Genomic DNA, 14,725 nt, shown 5'->3' with positions numbered 1-14,725 from the left:
GTATCATAGTCCTTATTACAAGTCAATGAAATTATTTGTTCCTACAGAAACAGTTTAAAATGCAACTGTCTTACTGGCAGGTTTAAATAAACATAAACCAGATGCTCAGTTATCAAGAAATTTCTGGTTTAAATTGGTTATACATTGTATGAATATTTCTAGATTTTGTGGGCATATATATACTAAATCCATTAAAGCATTTTTATTTGCATGTAGATTACCGACAAAAAAATATGCATCATCATAATTCAAGATTATAGTAGACGACCCCCTGCACCATTCTGCAAATTCAAATGCAGCAACTCTTCTATTGTCACCTTCTCATTTGGCTCAATTATGAGTTACAATAAGAGCTTATATTTTCTATCATGCAAATGCAAATTTTGATACTTAAAATGTATGGTTTATGTCTTTCTGAATATTTCCTATTTTCTAAAACTGCTTTAAAACTTTATTTTCATTTTTAAATAAGGACATCTCTGTGGCTATTCATTGGCCTAAAACTCTGGGACTGCTATTTTTGAGATTTTGTAGGTGCTTGTTGCTTTCTATACGTTTGGGTTTTATGATTTTTTGCTTCTTTACTCTATTTTTGTTAGGAAAAGCATGCTGAAAGATTAAAACTTCGCAAACTCTGGGCACTTCACAAACTCTATGTAACTTATTATCCTGAATTTTTCAGTTTTATAATTGTGATAAAGACAGGGCAAAGCTGGCAATAAGACATTTCTGTGCTTGTAAGAAAACTGCATGATTTATAACAGATGTCATCAATTTATAAATTCAAATTAGAGAAGCTTACGAATAGTGACTGTACAGTATTTGTTTTTTATTACTTGGTGTATGACCTTTCTCAGCATAGGAATTATTTTCCATTAGTTCAGTTCAATTGGAAAAAAAACAGTGCTTAATGGACTTTGAATTCCAAGTCATTGGTGATAGAATTAGATAGTTTTCAGATTTATTTAATTGCTGTCACATGCAGTTCTGTAATTTGTCATACCATCTTATATCTAGTGCACTGTTACTCTGTTTTCCTTGAGTTGTGTGGTAAAATTGCGATCCGGGGCTCCTGAGTGATCTGCAGAGTGATCTGGTTCTGTCTCAAGAGCAACTGCCTGTCTCGGACCAGTGAAACTGTAATCTAGTCCTGGCCCCTCTCCTTTGCTCATGTTCACAGGTACTTCAGCAACCTCCCATCACCTCTGCTTTCCTGAATATTTGATGGCTGCTTTGTGCTCTTCCATGTCAGTTATGGTTCTGGCATAAATGCACAGGTTCTTTAATCCATTTGACAGAACCAATTTTAGAGGAGGGGAAGAAAGCAAAAGGACATAGCCAAATGCAAAGTGACGTGTAGAGTTTAAAGTAAGGGATGCTGGAGGCAACAGAGGGAAATGTAGTCCTGATAAATGTTTAATCTTTAGGACTAGAGAAAGGAAATAAACAAAAAAGGCTCGAGATCATGTATGGAAATAAAGCATGGTTTAAAGGAAATAAAGAACACAGGCTTGACTAATATGTGATACACATTACACAAAAGCATATTTATTTTCTTATTTTCATCTTCATCCCATGCTTGTGTTTGTTTATCCGTATTTTTTTATCATATATTTCTGTAATGAGGCAGATATCAAATTCCCAGGCATATAGGTTTTTGTGGGAATCTTAGGACTCTGTTAAATCTTAAAAATAATTAACTTCGAGGCAGTTTGCCATCCAGTACTCCCCCTTTCTCCTAGATGTTCTCCTTTCTCCTCCACTGGCAGTTTATTTTCTTACTAAAATGTGTCATTAACAACGATGGGCTGATTTCTTCTGTGTTTCATGCTTCAGTATAACAATATAGATTCCTTCATCAGCAAGCATAGTTTCTTATGTTTGCTTTTTATGGGGAGTGGCATAGCAAAGAAGACTAGTGGTAAATAACTTCTTGATCTGTCACAGGGAAATTCAAAATACCTACCAGAGAGGGAGCAATGTTTGTGATTTCTTGAAGTATCTTCTATATATAGCAGGAAAAAAAAGGTTGAATATTTTCAACCAATAAATCAAGAGTCTATCCTCTTAATGTAGGGACTTTTCAAAAACTTTAATTTATAAAATACTATGTATAGTTGAATGTTGTAACTGATTCTGAAACCAAATGTTTTAGTTAGTGACAGTATCAAAGACAAAGATGACATTTGAGATTGTGGGTGAAAAAACATCTTAAATTACTCAGTACTGCTCGAGTTTGGATGAAGGTCCTGTAAAAGTCCTGAGGATGGACTTAACATGAAGACATCTATGCAGACTGAGTTACAAATACATAGGAGACTCTTTCAGGAAGTGAGTCTTGTCAGAAATTAAACAGATGATCTTATCAACTTTACAGTCTTACATGTTTATAGTAGTTAACACATAATAGCGTAGTAGGAAGACAGAATATTCTGTTCCCCTTTGACATGTATGTAAGCTCAAAGTTTCTTTTACCAGTTGTTAGAGAGAATCTGGTTCATTTATCAGGTTTATGCATTTGAGAGTTATTTGTCAGAACTGGTCTCACTGTACATCATTTGCTTAAGGTTCGTTGCACATGTCAGATTAGAAAGAATGGTAAATACTCTTTTTAGATGAGTAACATTGATTGGTGGCATTTTCTCTTCTACGTAGATTTATATGACCATGTTGTCCTGTCATCAAGGTTCAATTTAGGTTCTGTTTTCAATCCCCAGTTTAGCTACCACCGCTGTACGTAACAGCTCTGAAGTAATGTGATTTGTCAGTGGCAATAGGCCACAGTGATAACCAGAACACGCTGCTACATCTTATTCTGACTGATCTGTGAAACAGCATTGCCCATTTATTCTTCTGTGCAACATAATAAACAGTCTCTGGGCTTCTACTTTCAGGGCAGGTATTGAACGGCTGAAACCTTCACTAATGTATACAATGGTTTATCTTTTCTCTGGTTGGCTTTAGGGGTAACTCAGGCAGCTGTACCATAAAATGTAAGGAGTTTGAGTGTGCTAATCTGTCACACATCAGAGCAACAGTGTATGACTTTGCCATTAATATTAGTCACAATCAGAAGGTGACTGGGGCACTGTAAAAAATACATGTACCTTATTAGAGTGTGGAGAGAATGGTTTACCACCTTACAGTGCCCTAGATGTATTCCAGCCATTTCTAGGAGAATGAGGTAGAAAAATTCTTCAGGATTCTTCCCTCACACTATAACTTGTAGATGTTTATAATGTTCTCCTGGATTCCCATTTTTTGAGCAGTGAATAGAAGAGCGTGTGTTACGTTAATGTAATTTCCCCTGTTTACAGTGTGTGGTCAAATTGTGTCTGTTGTTCTCATGTATAAGCCATCCACTTGCACCATTCCTCAATATGTCTGAAAGTTTATGCATTGACCCAGGAAACCAGATGGGTTTATGTTCACTGAACACAGTTTTGTGTGTCATAAATGTGTGAAGGAGGTGGCCACAAAAGCAATTCCTCAGACCTTCTGCTTCCTTTGTGTTGCCTGCATCTTCTCAAATATGAGCAGCATCTGATCTGCATTCTGTATAAATTGGTCTGAAAGTCTGTGCCTGCTTCTGAAGGGTGCCACAGGTGTGGAGGTGCGTGTCTGCCTAAATGTTCTGTGTCAGATCAGCAGATGATGACGTGCTGTGTTAAAAAATGATGGAGAAGCGATAGAAAAGGACAATAATGACAGTGTAAAGCAGTCATGTAGTAACTCAGTCAAAGGGTTCAATTTAAATGCCTGTGATAGATTGAATTGAGAGGGACAGTATATGCATCACAGCTCATTTGACTTCAATTTTCCTCAAAAATCATTCTGATCCAGCTTCTATCAAAGGTAGATCTACCAGAGGTACCTTCTACCAGAAACAGGCACTTTATTTGCCATCTTGCCATGGTAATTCTTCCGAGTTATTTGTCACCACCTTTTAATTCTTGATTTACATATTCATGGCAGTTCCTGGGGTGAAGTTGGGATAAATTGTTACTGCCTTGTGTGTGAAGTGGAAAGTATATGTCTGCCCTCTTTATTTTTCATTCCTCAGTTAGATGTGTGCTTTCTTCATGCAAAAGAAAGAATATCTTAAGAACACACACTTGTCTGTCTTTCAAACTCTGTAGAATTAGCTTGTCATGAAATATAAAACTAATGTGTAGTTGTAAAAACCGCTGCCAGCATTTTCCTCACTAGTGGCTGATGGCTAAGAAGATTTAGAAATGAAAGGGGTTATTATAAAGTGATTACTGAATAGCTAGGTATGTCATTTTAAACAAGCAACTAAAATCTGTGTTGCAGATTTGGAATGTAATCTTGTTTGTATCATTCATACTTAAAATCTGATTTTGATTGTGGAGGAGTAATCATGTAATGTAGGTAATTTGACAAAAATATATCAAATGATGTTTTTTCTCATACCTTATTTAAATGTATTAGAATTTAAATGATTTACCATTCAGAGTATACCTATAAAATGACAACATAAAGAAATATTAGATTCAATTTACATGGGTTCAGATTTATATTTTACAATAAAGTGAACTATTCATATCAGCCCTCTCTTGAAAGAAAATACTGTATAGAAACCAACACTTCAAAATGTTATTGCCTTTAAAAGGATGTAATGGATGATTAAAAGGATGTTATTGATGATTAGACCAATATATTTTGCTACTGTGAATGTCAGCCTGAAGACATAGGCCTCGTGGAATATGTGTAGTCATGAATTGGAGAAGAGATAAAAAGTTAGGAGAACTTCTCATGCATGATTTCATCACTCATTCATGTTTCTGTGTCAAGTGCTTGTTATAATATATCACTAAAAGCTTAAATCAAATTCCTGATCTGGTTTCAAGCAACAGCTACACTTACTTTTTGTAAGCAGTGGGCTGATTCCTTAGATGCTTATTAGAATTTGTTGTCTATTAATCTTCTATAGTTGGCTAAATATTATGGTTCTCTCCCAACAATTCTTGTATCTTAGTTTGTGTCTCATCTAGAAATGGCGCAGAAAAAATTCTCTTAGTGATGATGTGATGCTAGTAGAATACTTCCTGGTAAAATTAGACATCTACTATATCTCACATTTGAATTTGTGAAGTGGGTGAGGATTCAAGCTGGCTTATTATAAGAACTTGGCCTATTTATTTTGTTGCTGTGAGCTATGAGTATTTTATTATTTTCTGAGCTCACACATTTTGGAACTAACTTCTTTTGGCCACAAAGTACAGAGGAAAAAAAGCACATTTTAGTGTTGTGTTCTAATGAGTTAGAAATGAGACTGAGAACTAGGATTACATGGCTTTTACTGATGAACTGCAGCCTTCAGCAGGCAATTCAATTTCTTCTGAGTTTCAATTTATATGGATATAAACTGGGACAACATGCTTTTGTCGTACTTGATGCCTAATACATAAGGTGTACCTACACAATACTTAGAGTATATATAATCAGTGGAAGCATGGTCTTGCATCTGGTTCCATGCTGAAGAAGAATGGTATTAGCTGTAATATTCTGGCAGCACAGCAGTTTGGGAGATGTTGGCTTTTCTCATTCAGCTGGTAGACTGTTGGCATCTTGACCAGGAAATAGAGGCTGAGTAGGGGCACATGCTCTAAATGTCCATCTTCCAGCTCTCAGATGATGGGAAGTGTTTTAGTCCAGAGAAAGAAAACTATCTGTGGTAGCAGGTGCACTGAGATTTTTTTTCTACTTCAGTCTAGTCCTCTTGATACCTTCTCTCTGACCATTGTGACACTGTGGATGCTGATCATGACAGTAAAGGTGCTGAGGGAAGTGTTTGCAGGAGGCTTCTTCCTGCTTCTCAGTGCTCTTAAATCTGCAATAGTGAGGGTGCAGAAGGATCCCCACAGGCTAGCTAGTGACTGAGTATGTACATCCTTCTGTTCATCTTCTTTCACTGCCATTGTGACTGTGGAAGACAAAATAATATAACTGAAAGAATATAATCAAGAACACGAAAATCTTTCTAAAATAATACAATGAAAAAGAAGCTGTTTTGCCCAGAATTGTCACAACCATTCTTAGTCTAGTTTTCAGCATGTATTTTTTTTATATATATGTGTGTAAGAAAACCTGATTATTCCTTCCTCTGTGGCATTGCAGGTGACTACCATTTCAGTTTTGCTGTCTCATTATTCTTTCTTTCATTCGTGCTAAAACTCTGCAGGTCTTGCATCCCAACATTTTTTAAAGTGTCAGGGACTGATAGAAGTGCTGCTTTTCTGCGGGAGGCATCTGGTTTTGCAGAAGTAGAAACGTATTCTTTTGGAAATGTTATCAGTTAGTATTATGAAATATTGGTAAGAATTTTAAATACAATGATTTGGAATCTTTCCAGGAAATGCTGGGTGTCTTCTTTGGTCTTTTGCATTTACCTGAATAATGTTAGGAACTGTTGCTAGCAATGTCCGTGGCTGCTCCATGACAGCAAGTAGAGATATTTCATATGATACCAGTGTTTCACAAATTTGCCATTATTCTTTGCTGGTTTTTAACATTTTTGGTTGTTTCCTGAAAATGCTGTTCTCTTAGATGAGTAAAGTGACCGACCTCTAATGTGCTAACTCTTAACTCAAAGCTTGTTTCTGGATCTTCAGCAGTTTTGTGCACACTGGCAGCTTAGTCTTTGTTTTCATTTTGAAGTAGTGGGACTAGGCAGTATAATCACACCCACCATCATCATATTAGGATTTTGAGTCTGTTCATGAGTCATTTGTCCCTTTGTTTCTTTGTTTGCCCTCTTTGTTTGGCTACTTTCTTTTATAACTCAAATAATGGACAGTATGAAAAATCATGTGGTTAAAGTGTTCTTTTTCTTTCTCTAATCCTAACTACAAAACAGTTCTTTGTATTAAATAATCTGACTGAAGTAAAAACGTGTTAAAAAACGGTGAAATTGCACCACCCAAAATCTTGCTTATTGTTAACTTTCGTCAACTGCATTCCTCAGTTTTTGGCAAACTGGAATTCGAAAAACCCTGATCAGTTATCAGATCAGATAAATCATGTGGCATTTGGAGCAAAGAGCTCTTTTTTAACTTCAATTTGTTGTTGAAGAACTCATATGAAAAATAATAACAGTGTAAAAATCACACCATCACAGTTGAATGTGATCTTTTACAGAGCTGTCTTAGCAAGTTTGCAAACAACCTCAAATTGTTAGTAGTCATGTGTAAATTAGATTTCAAATCAAATGAGGACAAGCCAAACAAGTAAATTATTTTACCTATATTCTTGTTTGGCATTGACTAGTAGACAAACATGGAGATTTGTTTTCTAGAAACAAACCAAATGTTGTTATTTGGATAGCAGCTGGCTCACAAGCCATGTTTTCTGTTCCCCTCTAGGTGGTCTCCACCACTGTAATGTGCAAGTTCCTTGCAGGCATTCATAAAATTCTCTGTGACACCACCAGGTACTGATGCTGAGTACTGCGGCTCCCACTTGACTCAGAGGGAATTGATGTGAAAAGATGTTAAGTGATTTGAGTGAGACTGCTTAGACAATCTGTGAAGCCTTTACTTTTAATTATCATTAATTAACTATTACGTTTTTAAAAGCTATCTTGTGGTTAATATCTTAAATATTTAGTTCTCATAGTATATTTGTTTATTTTCCTGTTCTGTCTGTCCTGTGCTTCCTGTGGGAGGACAATAGAGTCTGATCTGAAATTTCAGTCCTGAGAGTTGTTGCATAGCTAAACTCCACTAATAGTTTGCCTTGACTCAACAAGAAATAAATTCTTAATTCCTTTTGTTAGATGCCTTTCAAATAGTATCTAACACAGACCAGATGTCTGCAGCTACTGGAGTACCACGGATTGGCAGAAATATCACCCTGCCATTCCTTTCTTGTTCTTATCTCAGTACGTCTGTGCAGGCTGTGATGAAAAGACAAAACTTCCAGTCATGAGTTTTCATCTTAAACACAAGTTTTGATGATCAATGACAGGATGCTAAAAATACACCTAAATGTCTCTGTGATTCTGAAATTGAGTTTCAGAAAAAGCATTGTACTTGTGGTAAAAGGTAAAGAGTGAAGTTCCAGAGAAATGAGCTGTGAATTGTAGCTGCAAGGGAAATTGATCCTGTCTGTCAGTCTGTGCTCCATATTCTCAGGAAAACAGAGTGGAGCTGAGAAGGAGCCAAGATCACCGATTAAATGGGATGCTAAAGTGCCAGGGGCTAGAGCCAGGCTTGCTGGTCCCTCAGGTCAGAGCTGCAACTGTCAGAATTCACTGCCTGATTCCCTGCTGAACCCGGCAGAAGGAGAGCAGTATGAAAAATGCTGCAGGCACCAGCAGGGGAATGGGTAAAGAACTACCTGGCTAGGCTTCAGGCTTGACAGGCAGTGTGCTCCTTTGGGAGGAAAACCTCTTCCCTTACGAATCGCGTGGCCTCATTTTCCTCATTTGCCTCATGATTTGTACCAGTAAGGCGTAAGAAAATAGCTGGAGTACCGAGGAGCAGCAGAGGCTCGGTTCACTTAGAAAACTGCAGTGGGTGGAGAGATCTGGCTATGTAGCCTCTGCAGGTGGCCATTTACCAAGTAAGGAGGAGGGAAAGGCTCAGCAAATAGCACTCGTGCTGTGAAGTACACATGTTGTATATAATAGAGTCGGTGTGATGTGTTCAGCTCCTTATTCTTCTGCTCTAAAAGGTGTGATTTCAGCTGTGATCAGCAGCACTGTGAAATGGCACTTCTCTGTGTAGCTATCACTTACCATACCTGGTGCAAGGTAACAACAACATTCCATCACTAGGATGACAGCCTTCCACTTCACAGGGATAGTTAGTGCAAGTCTCATGAGCACAGCAGCAGCATCCCTGAAGGATGCCTACTTCTTCACTTACAGTTTGGGAACTCACCAACTGCACCAAATTGGGAAAGTGAAGGATTTATCTTCAGAAAATAAAATTAACTAAATTAAGTCATCATGCTCTAGTAATTAATTCAGCTTTCCCTTTTAAATCACAGTTATTGACTGTCATTCTTTTAGTGCTGCCTAGCAGTTTCCTTTCCCCAAGTATCCTGTGTCCTTCCTGATGAAGAGCGTATACCTTCCAGTATATCAGAGGTGATGTACTGTGCTCTCAGACCCATATTGCATTAAAGATAGATAGATAGATAGACAGACATAGATAATCAGAATTTTTTTTTCACAGTTAGGGTGGTCAGGCATCGGAATAGGTTGTGCAGGGAAGTGTTGGGAGTGACAATCCTTAGAGGTGCTTAAGAAGAATCTGGATCTAGCACTGGATAAGGTGGTTTAGTGGTTATGGGGTTACAGTGAAAGTGCTGTGTTGGCAGGTGGACTTGATGATGTTAAAGATCTCTTCCAACCTTGATGATTCTGTGATTCTATTCTGTGAAATATTTCCTCTGTCATATACAGTGGTACCACCAGAGAAATTCAATTTAGTTGCTAAATTGATCAAATGGAAACTTAGTTTGCTAGCTTTTGTTGCACTAACTGCTACTTTTCAGGGCTGTTTTGAGCCACATGGCTTTTTTAATCCCAGAAGTCCATTGTTACCTTTGCCTTTTTTTCTTTCTAGTTAAAAATAGGGCTGTTAAAGCACTCATTAATGACAGGGTTCATTAGGGCCCTATTAGTTGTATAATCTCAGAATGAATGGTAGGAAAAATATATATGAGCTGTGTACCTGTCTGATGCTATGGGTTATAGAGTCAAATCAGGAGTCAAGGCAACCAGGGTATTTGCCTTGTCTGATGGGCTTTGTCCTTTGAATATCAAGGGAAGCTGTATTGTCTCCGTCTTTTACAATCTAAACTCTTCTTTCCCTTGTCTCTTTTGTTGGAGGTGAAAATGTATCTGTCATTCTCATAGATTTAACTAGAGGGCTAACTTGTACTTTTTAATAAGGTAACATGACATAAGAATACCTTCCTCCTGGGCAGAAATCTTGGATAGGTTTTGATCCAGGTATTTTGTACAGCCACTCAATTTCTCTTCTAAAATGCTATGAATTAGGTTTATGTCTCCAATAAAATGATTTCTCAGCTCCCCTGTGACTTTTCTGATGTGCCCACTGTGGAACTAAGCAGGCTCTTCCATATTCTTGCGGCCAGGAGCTTTGTTCAGTTGTTTAATGTTGTATGTCAGGGTCACCTCAATTTTGTTGGTTTTTTATTTCTATTTAACCCATTCAGATACAATTACACAATACCTCTCAAATGCCCTTTGCTATTCATCATCTCACCTAAAACAAGACATTCTTAGGAGCTGGAATGAAATTAAAAGCCGGAACAGGAAAACTCATTCTTCCTAAGCTTTATGTCTGAACTACCAGAAGTAAATGTTTAGGAAGTTATCGAGTCCATATGCCAGTCCTTGAGGTTTGCTTCATGTTAATTTTAATGGTTGTAGCAATAGAAATGTGGCAAAGCCCCCAGATGCCAGAATTCTTAGCTGGGATGCCTGAGCATGGAAGCAGATAAATGGCTCTATAACAATTTATCTTTAGTGGGGACATTTTTACCTCTCAGTCAAGTCACTAGAAAGGAGACCAGGATTAGAATTGGGTTTGTTTTTCCATTTTTTCACCGATTGCCAAATATTCTATACTGATTATCAACATTGTTTGACAGTGAAAATTAATTTAAAAAAATTAAAAAGCAGCTGGATGATTTAAAAGGGAAAAAAATAGCCTGCTTTGTAGATGTTAGAACAAGCAATTTCTTAACACCTTTTCTTCAAGGAATTAAGATGAATAACATCTTTGAACAAATATTTCAAGCATGCAGGGATTATGTTAAAAAGTAAAAAGATGAAATCCTGTGTAAATTGTTTAGAACATTCCTAGTGAAGACATGTTGATTAATAAACATAAAAGGAGGAAGATGCATATTAATTTGTTTACGTATAAGAGTCTTCTAACTCATTAAAAGTCTTCTAAGTGTTTAACTAGCGAAGCAGTGGATAAAACCTGACATTGTCTTTAATCTTTTTGAGGACTCAAATATGAAAAAAAACCAGATTATTGCTAAATGTGTATAATAGCTCTGTTAATGACAGTGTTTTGAAAATATGGGGGGGTGTCAGCTCAGTGGCTCTGCTGTAATATGGTGGAAATATTAATTCACTTTTCTATCTCAGTTGCTGTGACCAGTAGGATTGAAGAAAATCTAAGTTTATCAACCGCAATCTCTGGTGCTTGTGTATATATTTTTGTAGTTTTGATTGATGGCTCATTTTCAACTGGGAGATCTCTAGAAAAGCACAGATGCAGAAGAATATCTTGTTTATTTTGTATCTTTACTAAACCACTATAACAAATTGAGGTATTTGCACTATTAACAGCTAATGTTTCTGTGGGAAAAAACCTTACAATCTATTTCAAACAAATTGGAATATTAACTTAATGTCCTGGACAAACAGAGATTGAGTAATTGCATTCTCAATCCAACTTAAAAACAAATGAATAAAAAATAGCTTAAAGAAGAACCTTCTAGTCTTTGTATAAACAGTCCTGCAGGAAAATCAACATATATTTGCAGGTTTACTCTGAAATCACATTTTCTTTTTAGATACTTGTTTTGTGCAGGTTTTTGCTCTAAAAGTGTTAGTACAAATAACCTGTGCAAAAGAAATTGGACATGCTTAACTTTTTGCAAGGAACAAATAGGTTAAAAAGTGTCATTTCAGCTGTATCATACAATTTGAGTTGAATCATAAGAACTTCTAGTGTTTTGTTTGCTCTTCATTTTTCAGCAGACACTTTTCACTCTTTTCTCCATTTTTCCTTTCTTTTTCAGAGACTGTACTTCTATTTTACTGTGATTCTATGCAGCAAGGGATTTCTGTTTCTGCTCGTCTGGGCTACTTGTAGAACTGTATGACTTATTTCTCACGTCACTGATCTAATATGAATAAGTAATCACACCAGAATTGTGTTGGTAATTTTGCAGATCCCATGCGTGGGCCCCGAAGACTGGAGGTTGTGGAGATCAAATCTAGGCAGATCACTATTTGCTGGGAGCCCTTTGGATATAATGTCACACGGTGCCATCGCTACAACCTCACCGTGCATTACCGCTACCAGGCTGGAGGACAGGAGCAAGTGAGAGAAGAAGTCAGCTGGGATACAGAAAGTTCACATCCCCAGCACACCATCACCAACCTATCACCATACACAAATGTCAGCATCAAATTAGTGTTGATGAATCCTGAAGGAAGGAAAGAAAGCCAAGAACTTGTAGTGCAAACTGATGAAGATGGTGAGTTTTTGTATTTACATGCACGCGGTACATGACCTGATAGTATAAATTTTTTGTATAGGTGCATATTCTACTTTCACTAAAATCTGTAACAGGCTTTCCACCAACCTCATCAATTTTAGTAAAGCTGCATTATTAGAGTGATCTTTCACATAACCTGTAACATCCCACGACAGTTTAATCATTTCATCCTTAGACTTGTAGCTTCTGCTTGAACTGTGTTCTGCCTCTCTAAACTTCCAGTATCGGTTTGAAGGAATTCCAGGTGATTGTCAGCATTATCCTCACGAAAGCTCCTCTCCTGAGTAATGTGCTCTGCACTAAATATTTGTTCTTAATTTACAGTATCAGTTTCTCTGTCTTGGCCTTCTAACTACTAGACATTGTTAGTTGCTAATTCAGACACTATATTCCATATACAGGCATTGAAATAAACAGATATTCCCTTCATTTTAATAATTTTCAACTCCCATGGGGTTTTCAGATATCTTTTTTTTTAATATTCTATTTTTATTAACAATAATATAATAAACAATGTAACTAGCTAATGTCCTTTTTGAGGCAGAGACAGCAGATTTGGGTAATGTGTCTCTGCAATGCTCTAATAATGTTGCATGAAAAGGTTATACCATCCTCCCAAGTCTTCTGTGATATTAGTTTGATTACACATGCAGAGCAGCTCTGTTAGCTACAATGCCATAATGTGACTTCCTTGTTGAATTGGTCATTCACCAGGCATCAGTTTTACCTTTCCAGAATACTCTGTGCTGATATATAGCCCCTTACAAAATGTACCTTAGTTTATTTGACCTTGGTTTTGGTTCTTTTAAATGCATACAGTTCAAAGGAATCTTGTCAAATGACTTGGCATTGCTTTTTATCTCAGATCTGTCCACCTTCCATTTTTATTGCCTGAAATCTGAATAGGAATGGATTTGTATTTTCTTCCTGATCAAGGATAGATTTCCTTAAAACATGATGTAAATATTTCTAGTAAAAACTTCAGCAGTGATGAGCTCCTTTTATAATAAATACTTGAAGTCTGTCATTTAAGCCTATTAAATTATTTAATACATGCTGTATTGGTTTTATGTAGTACTAATTTCTAATCAAAATATATGAGGGAATAAATTAAACAATTTAGGAATATATACTTACTAATGCAACAGTTTCGGCAAAGCATAGCTAACAAAAAGAAATGTTTGATTAGAATTTATTGTGCTGTCATGCTCTAAATTTAATTCATTTCAGTTGTAGGATGGCAATGCTAAAGAGCTTATTGTTTTCTGGGATGTTTATGTGTTTTATCTAAAATTTCTTGTTCCTGTCCCTCTGGAACTTCATGTTATTTCAGGATCTATTAAAAACCAGTGTCACTGTCTGAGAGAATACCTTGGAAAAGGTTACAACTTTTTAGTATACTGTACACATTCAGCGAGGTATATAGGTCTGAAAATTAAACAACAGAGTATACTGACCCAAATAATCATCATAATTTTTCAAATCACACAATCTTGTTGGTTGCAAGGGACTTCCAGAGCTCATTTATTCCAACCTTCTGCTTACAGAAGATCAGGTGATAGCAGATTGCTCAAGGCCTTGTACAGTTGAGTTAGAGTACATCTCTAGGTGACCTCTGCCAGTGCTTGAACCTGCCCTGTATATGGCACAGCTGCTCAAGGTTTATGACCTTCAGATAATCTGAGAAGTTATCACAGTGCTTTGCTCTACTTCCAGCTTATTTACACTATATTTATTCCTCTTCCTTTACACATAAATCATTATTCTCATTATTCCAAATGAGTTTTTCCAGTTCTCCTACCTGGCAACAAGGTTTAGTGCCCAGAATTAAGGTTGCCCTAAAGGTGTCTTTGTACTGGTGCGCACAGGACTGGTAAGCCAGTTCAGAACCTGTGTCCTTGGGGCATCCACTTGGTAGAACAAGGAGCTCTCTGGATAGCTATGGAGAGGTGATCAAAAATCCTTAAACCTTGTAAACTCCCACAGCAGCAGCATGGAACAGTAGGAAGTTCTGTAGTAGAAATACAGAGCAAGTTCGGTACTAGAAGTGCCAACAGGAAGGAGTCACCAAATGTCTTGCATGCAGATTTTTCTATTCTTTAACCATTTGAGTAAATCTCAGGAAGGGGTCTGAGAAATTACTTGACTGCAGCAAGTGGCTTCCACCTTCTTTCTGTGGCAAGTTGAAAATGGTATTTGAATCTTTCTATTGGATTTTCACATGGAGTTTGTGTCAAAGTGCTAACGCCATAATGCCTGTTGCTTCACAACAGTCCTGTGTGCTTTGGTCGGGAGTTTTTTCTTTTTTGCGTTTTCTTTCAATTTTACCAATGTTGTTAAAAAATAAAATCACAGATATGCATCTACTTGCTGTTTACATGTCTCCTCTAAAAATTGCATTGTCTTGGGGATAAGGCAATGGTTG

At 36.9% G+C, this 14,725-nt stretch overlaps 1 protein-coding gene across 8 annotated transcripts in view; it reads left to right on the top strand.

The window, feature by feature from the left end:
• Nucleotides 1-14,725, top strand: part of PTPRM (protein tyrosine phosphatase receptor type M) — a 440,735-nt gene that overhangs the window by 217,900 nt on the left and 208,110 nt on the right. For all 8 annotated transcript variants that reach the window (XM_041399233.1, XM_041399232.1, XM_041399230.1 and 5 more), the window contains exon 8: nucleotides 11,971-12,279. In XM_041399233.1, the coding sequence (XP_041255167.1) occupies nucleotides 11,971-12,279 (309 nt within the window). The remainder of the gene's footprint in view (nucleotides 1-11,970; nucleotides 12,280-14,725) is intronic.

This window comes from Onychostruthus taczanowskii, unplaced genomic scaffold (genome assembly GCF_017590055.1).
Source record: "Onychostruthus taczanowskii isolate IOZ18803 unplaced genomic scaffold, ASM1759005v1 scaffold16, whole genome shotgun sequence".
NCBI classification, from domain to species: Eukaryota; Metazoa; Chordata; class Aves; order Passeriformes; family Passeridae; genus Onychostruthus; species Onychostruthus taczanowskii.
The sequence above is the reverse complement of the archived record's forward strand: the minus strand, read 5'-3'. Positions and strand labels throughout refer to the sequence as shown.